General features: G+C 38.9%; 1 protein-coding gene across 1 annotated transcript in view; it reads right to left on the bottom strand.

Annotated features, from left to right (window-relative positions):
* Window positions 1–691: 691 nt before the first annotated feature.
* Window positions 692–7935, bottom strand: part of LOC137974074 (large ribosomal subunit protein mL55-like) — an 8641-nt gene continuing 1397 nt past the window's right edge. Inside the window, exon 3 of the mRNA XM_068820997.1 lies at window positions 692–7885. Within this exon, the coding sequence (XP_068677098.1) occupies window positions 7540–7885 (346 nt within the window). The 3' untranslated portion in view covers window positions 692–7539. The remainder of the gene's footprint in view (window positions 7886–7935) is intronic.

The raw sequence follows: 7935 nt of genomic DNA, 5'->3' as shown, positions 1-7935 counted from the left end.
TTTAAAACAAATGTCTTTGAAATAATCGAAAGTAAGATTCGTAGCGCCGCAGAGGTTTAATGTTGTAGGAGAAATAAGTCATTGGACTTCTCCACACTTGGTCACTACTCGAACACGATGGTTTTGGATCTCAGTTATTAGTGCGAAGTCCGAAGGACGGAGAACTATTAGGTTTAGAATGGGGCATGATATCTCATTTCCTGATGAAAATTCCGGTGTCAGATGTCAATATTCCAAAAGGTCGGACACAATATGATACCTTACGTAACGCAAAATAGGTTGAAAATTCTTCGAGTTCTTTGTTAGACCACGCGTAGTGGTAAGTATCTCGAAATATTTCATCTAGAGGAAGGGGAGTCTGCTGGCCTTTTGAGAACACACTAGGAAACGTCGCTGACCTACTCCCCTTAAGATAATCTGTGGAATATTGTGGTTGATATCCGAAATTGTCGACGGCGAGGGAAGGGTTAGTCGTTTGTCCCGTTCATAGCGGATTAGTCCTCCATTTTTAATGTGGAAATTCACATTCTACGGCCAGACCGACGTACGGGCTGCAAAACAAATTTTCGCTACGTATAAAAGGGAAATTTTGGTCTATTTTGTTGTTTCTGTTTTAACTGGAGGGAATCTACGTGCCTACTGTACAACAACAAGCACATTTATGGCAACTAAATTACTGTGATAGCCTTTGTTTTACTCAAATGTGCCTTTGTGGCTTTTATTTTCCTTTGCTTTTAAGATTGGCAAATGATGTTGAAACAAACCCCGTTGATCAGCGCTCTGGACCAAGGTCACTTCCTGCTTTCACCGAACGTGCTCCCACGTGCAAGACTTTGCACTAACCGTTTGGTACCGCTCGTTGTTCCTAAAAGCATGTTGGGGTACAAGGGTGGCATTTTACCATCAATTCGACCGTGACTGTGTGCTTGGGACAAGATTTGAAACAGTTCCCGTTTTGGAATTACTTTTTTGCTGTTTCCTGTAAAGAGTTCCAGTAACCCAATTCCTTTGATATAATATAGATGTGTGAAGGAAGGAAGGGTGGGGTAGGATGGAGGTAGTGGAGAAGATCAGGGAGGGGTAGGTGAATAAAAGGAAGGGAAAGATGTCTAGTGAGCACTAAACTGCTGGCAGGATTTTCGTCCAACATAATCAGTTGTGATTCCCAGAAAGGAAATTGATACACGCTACAAGGTCATGCAACTTTGGAAAATTAGTGAATCACAAAGGGCTTATTCAAATATTCCTCTCGACTGGCTTTCGTTATTTTTTGCTTTCACGGAAAAAAATCGTCTTCTTCAAAACGTACTTCACTCTGATTAGTAAATTATAAAACTGAAGATTAATTTTGTCACGCAAAGGAAACTAACAGCGTCTGATCTGATGATCTTCTTGGTAATTGTGTTGATTTGAGCATAATACGCCGATCACAAAATTGGGGTCCAGAGCCTATAATAGTATCTTTTGAGATTCTGTTCAATCGATCTCTTCGATCTGAAGGTCCGCTGTGAGCAGCGGCCTGACAGCGGCCGATCTGGCCGGTAGCTGGGGACCACTGTTGGGCTTAAGGGAGCCTCCACAGGCCAAAATTGGTCAGTGAGATACTGTATGGACTTTAAGCCCGCAGAAAAGTCTTTTCATACTATGATATGGCTATGATGTGAAACACAATCAAATTTGATTGAGGTATACTAATCTATGAAGCATGCGTTCTCAGCACACTCCTGTGCGGATCGGATTATACACATAAAGGCAAATAAATGATGATGATGATGATCATGATGAAACATGGACCATGCACGTCTTTCATCTGAGATGCCTCCGTAAGATCTTGGGCATAACTTGGAGTGACAGAATAACCAACACCGAAGTGCTGGAGCAAGCAAATCTTCAAAGCATGACAACAATCTTGTGCAAAAGAAGACTGAAATGGCTAGGACATGTGAGAAGAATGGATGATACACGCATTCCAAAACAGCTCCTCTATGGGGAATTGGCTTAGGGTAAGAGACAGAGGGGAAGACCGAAACTGGGATATAAGGACACCTGCAAAATCAGTCTTTCAAGATGTGACATAGATCTTAAGACCTGGGAAGAAACAGCTGAGGACAAAAAAACGTGGAAAACAGAACGGAAGAAAGGAACTGTCCTACTAGAGAACAGCATGATCAACAATCACATTGAGAAACGCCAGCGCCGAAGCGACAACAACAGAAACAGTGAGCGCTGTGGCACGCCACTGATAAGTACATACTGTGACAGAAGTTGTGCTTCCAACATTGGCAGAATCGGGAATGAAGAAAGCCGCAAGAGAAGGATGTCTCATCTGTGAACCAGAAAACGACAGATAGTTCTCATTTAGTCTACTAGCTGCAAAGACCGTCTGTATAGACGCAAAGAGCCTATTATTATTATTATCATCATCATCATCATCATTATTATTACTGATCTTACGCAATGATTCTCTTGATTCAACTTTCAGTTGAACCAACTACTGGAGAGGACCCTTTTGCCAGTCTCAAAAGCCGATAATGCTGTAGCTTGCATATTAGGATCAGTAGATGACGTCGTCGATATCGTTGCAACATGACGTAACCAAAAGTAAACTAGAAACTAGTTCTTGCACTTGTAAGGATTTAAGGACGTTTCGTAGGTCTATGGGTATCTGAAGGCTGACAACTTTTCAGGAGCTTCTTGGATCGAGACAATTGATTTGCCTGATTGGTGCATTCTTGAGGCTGCTTTCTCGAACGTTCCTAAACTTATCGGTTGTCACAATTCGCACAGACAGACAACTCTTAAAAGACAAATCGCACAGACAGACAAATCTTAAGACTGAAGAGGCTTTGAGTCATCAATTTTAACAATCATTTTGTTTTTTACCCTGCGGGCATCTGGTTTTTCCCAAACTCTTCTCGAAAGAGAGACCAGAGCGAGCAACCGTTAGATTTTTCATTGATCGTGTGCAAAGTACGTCACGCCCCACGTGATGAATTTGACATCACTTCAATATCACTTCGTCCTATTCCATTACACAGCAGGCTCGCCCAAATGCAGCAGTTACGTAGCTGAACGCATGCGCAAGCGGAAAAACAAGTTTACTAACTCGTTTTACCGGTTCAAATTTAATTTATTCGTCCTTTTTTGGGAGCCTAAATTTAGCCTAGAGAAAACTTAGGGTCAGGTTAGGATTAGTCTTGGTTATTACACGACTCACTATAGAAACGAAAATACTGAAAAGAACTGTGGTGCAACTGGCTTGAGCATCTTCGTCGTTGTTGGGTGGTGGTGAAGACACAGGACTATAGAGTTCCGAGTTCGAGTACCGGTAAGTGTTGAGAGTGAATGAAGATGTGTTGAGATGCGTAAGACAGAGCTTTAGGGAAGAGATCTATAGGTGTTTTCAGTCCTTTTTTTTTTGGAGGGGGGGGGGGGGAGGGGGGAGGTCAATAGCTGCTTTCAAACTAGGTAGAGCGTATCTTCAACCAAGGTAAAATGAGGATCACCAATTTAACCCAGGTAAAAACAGATTCAACCTGAGCCCGGATTTGACCGACAACATATATTCTTTGATTACAGCATGTGACATTTTCGTTTTATTATTGGGGTATCAATTACAACAGTTTGGTGTCTAGATTTGTATCGTGTTACACTGATGGTGTTGAAGTATTTTTGGAGCAAGACTGCAGCTGATAAAGCCTGATATAGCACACCTAATGTATTGCAGAAATGTTATTAGCATCGCACAAACGGCTAGTACTAGTTCTGTTTTTGTTTTTTTTTTCGCTAGTCTTGCGCTTTAGAAAAAGAAAGAATTTTATGCGGTTTAGTTAAAAACATATAATTGTATTGTATTTACACATTTGCATCACACAAAATCATATTCTTTTCCAAATCTCAGCCTCGGGTTTCTTCATAAACTATCTCAGTTAAAATTTAGGAAATGTCAGCATCGATATTATAATAAAATATATTCTTATCAAAAGAGTGTAGAGCTGCTTAAACCGCTCGTTATGTCTACCACAAGACTCCAAAGCTCATCCTTTTCTTTAACCAGTGAAACGTCATAAAATATAAAATGGATTAATAATAAATTCCTGTCTTAGTTTGCGGCCTTAAAGTGGCAATAAGTTGATGGACTGACTTCGGATTATAATAGGTAATACGTGGATGGAATGACTGACCTATCTTTGTTGACGTTCGTAACACATGATATGCTCCCTCACGGTTCCTTGGTTCAGAAACGAAATTGGAGATCCTCTAAAACAAATTTTAAAAAAGAGTCTGACAGACTCGCAAGCTAACTTCTCGCTTTACAGTGTAGCTTAAAAAAGATTATAGAGAAAAGCGAAAAAAGGAAAGTTGAAACTACTTTTCACATGGCACAAAAAGAAGACTATGACAGTTTTTCCCAAAGACAAATAAGGGGCTACGTAAGTAGAGTATTTCTGTTTTTTCGTCAGTTCGGAACATAAATGAATATAAAACGCTTTGTTTCGCCCGAAAACATGCAATGAAACACACAAAATTATGTCAAGTTTTGAGGAAGAGTTGATCATCATTTTGGTAAAAAAATAAACACACTTGTTTTCAAGTGTGGTTGAAAGTGTGCAAGTTCTTCGAAAATCCGGGTTTTTGAAATTAGAAAAGAAATCAGATATCATGTTTTAAAGACAATTGAAAATATATGGCCCCTATCTGTTGCTATGGTGACATCACAATAATCACGTGCATCCTACCCTAACTTTACCGTGACATGAAGACAAGTTGTAGAGACAAAAGTCCCTTAAGACGTTTTGTGATTTTTAAGCAAAAACAAGTCATTGTTAGTTCACTCGTAAATTATTATTCCTTTCACAAAAGTCCATTTTTTTAACATTAGAAATGCTATTTACTAAGTAAATGCATCCATTTACCAATTGTTCATGAATATTTAATCTAAACAGTAAGACATTCGTCTTTTTTGCAAAACGGCTGTATAAAAGATTTTTTTCCATTTCAGAAAATGTTATTATGATACCTTCCAGAAGAGACGTCGAAAAATTGCACGAGAAAAATTATGCGATTACTTGTTAAGGATAAACATGCAAAATTCCACCTTTATTGCACTACGGTAATTTCAACCGTATCTGCACGTTTACTGCACTCTGTTTGGGATTAATTGACGTGCTCTCAGTCAATCAACACGCTAAAATTTTTGCATGTATTATATATCAGTTCTCCAGTAATAAATATTAATCCAGATGTGGAATAAGTTTTCAAAACTATTACCTGTCCAGCTTTGAATAGAATCAAAAGGCTAGATTTTTGAGGGCTGCAGTTTCTATTATTCCAATACAATCTATCAGAATTTCTAATTCGCTTTTCTCTCCTGGCTTAATAATTTCTAGATTTTCCTACTACAGTAAACCAACTCTGCCACCAGAACCAATCATCAGACTGGAGTGATGAATTTAAGCAATATAGAGGACGTTTTTCATGTTTCCATAGCCTCATCTAAACATGAGGGGGAGTTGAGAGAATTCGAGACAGTTACATGTATGCAAATCCGAGACGCAGTTGAGGGTTTGCATAACTGTCAAGAATTAAATTATTTCTCAAAGATAGTTGGACAAATGAAGGAAAATGCTGGTTTTTTCACTTCTTGATTCAAACAGATTTTCTTGATACACACTCATAGTTCCTACCAGCCAATCAAAACACACGTCTGACAATACATAACCAATCAAAATTTGTGTGATGTTACAGCCGTGTTTCCATACTCTCATCTAAACACAGCTATTGACCAATGAGGGTGTACTATCCTAATTATTTTATAAAAACTCATGTCCAGAATGACATACATGTAGATATTTTACAATCATGTTATTATCCACTGTAGGTCATTGTCTAGAAGCCAAAGTACTAGAAAATGGCATAATAGTGGAATCCCTTATTGAAAGGTTTAACATATAATATGTGCAGACATTTTGCTCAATTTTTAATTTTTTTCCTCACCCCTTTGGGGCTTGGAAAAATGCTATGCAACTTGCAAAATATCCATGTGTAATGTATGTTAAACCATTCAGTAACTGTAAGGTGTATATATTCCCATGTAATCCATTTGATTGTTAGCCCTAGTAATGGAAATAGGCCAGTTCAAGGGCAGAAAAAAACTGTGATCAAGATGGACTTCATGATTAGATCGGCATTGCTCTCCTGACTGAGCTACAATGTCAGACAGGAAAAGGTTATGGGAATTTGAAACATCATTCTACTTTGAAGGAATGTACCCCTTTCAAATTTCATGAAGCCATTACAGGCCCTCTGCTTTGATGAAATGTTACCTGAAGTTAGCAGATAAAAGATGGAATCATTCTTAAGACTTTTTTAAGGACTGGTTTACACATACACATTATTATTATTATTATTATTATTATTATTATTATTATTATTATTATTATTATTATTATTATTATTATTATTATTATTATTATTATTATTGTGATAAAAAGAAATAACGTTTCAGAGTCATCATGACACCATCATCAAGTTCAGAGATATAAAATTAGCTATCATTTTAATCTTCTGTGAGGGGGTTATTTTGGTCCACAACAGGCCATTTTCGAAATATCAATATTCAGCTTGATAGTGAGGCAGAGAGGACACAAACAATAGAAACAAGTTGCAATGAATGTGAAAGATATTAGCATATCATCCACTTTCCTTTGTCTTTGTCCTTTAAACCTCTCTTCCAAGCTGAATTTTAATATATCGAAAGTGGCCTATCGAGGAGGATGAAGATCAAAGGTGTAGAGTGTGTGGCCAGGAGGTGGAGTTGGTTGGGCATGTAGGGAGTGGCAATACTGGTTTGGTGCAGAAGGATTATCGGAGAAGGCATGATCAGATGGGGTTGAGGGTGTACTGGGAGCTTTGTCAGAAGTATGGTGAGAAGTATGCTGATGTGTGGTATAAAGAGGTTCCCGATGAGGTGGGGATGTTGAAGGATGGGAATGTGGAGATCTGGTGGGATAGGAGCGTCAAGACAACACAAAAGATGGGACATAATCATGCAGACATTGGTGGATCAAGTGGCTCAGGAATGGACATTTGTCATTTTCTTGTTGCCTTGAGATAAGAACGTGGCGACTAAAGAGGACGAGAAAGTCATCAGCTGGTCTCATCTGGCAAAGAAAATAAGGAAGATGAATTGGGTGTCAACGAAGGTTGTGCCGTTAGTGGTGGGTACTTTGGGTGTGGTGTCTTGTCGGTTGGAGGGTTTTTCGAAAGATCTTAGGATTCCAGATGTGTTGGGAGGAATGCAAGTGTCTGCAGTCATTGGAACCACCCTAATCCTCCAGAAGATGCTTACTCTCTAATCCCCAGGTCCAGGCTAAGGCTAAGTAGTGTTTATGCCTGCAGGGTTTGAATACCATCTCCTCACAGGTTGTTCTGTTTGCAGAAAGTCAAGCATCATCATCATCATCATTGTTATTGTTATTCAGTTTATCTAGTTCCTGAAACACTATCACCAGCTGAGCAAAAATGCAAATCAACTGACTAACCAAACCCTTGTCTAGATTGCGAATAATTTTTGTTGCTATTCAGCCTCGGTCCATTCCTGTCCTTGTTCTTGATTAAATTTGTCCATGATCTTTGGTTGTAATTCTCATCTTCTTCTTCCTCCATTTCATAAATTTTCTTGGGTTTCTCAGGCTTGAGGCGATTCATTCTTGCTCTTTTCTCCTCTTCAGTCATGGCTGCAGGATCAATTGGCTTTTTGATTATTTTGTAAGGTTCTTCATACCTTATAAAGTATGTGGAACCATCAGGTTGTACCAACCGAACCTTGTACATGCGAGGATAGGTTGCTTTAGGTATCCGTGTGATTGCTGCACTACAAATGCTAGAAAAGAAAAAATGTTGCAGGCTGTTGTTTTATACGGGGAGTATATT

The sequence above is a fragment of the Montipora foliosa genome, chromosome 10 (genome assembly GCF_036669935.1).
Source record: "Montipora foliosa isolate CH-2021 chromosome 10, ASM3666993v2, whole genome shotgun sequence".
Lineage (NCBI taxonomy): Eukaryota > Metazoa > Cnidaria > Anthozoa > Scleractinia > Acroporidae > Montipora > Montipora foliosa.
Note: the sequence above shows the minus strand (reverse complement) of the source record. Positions and strands in the feature narration are given on the sequence as shown.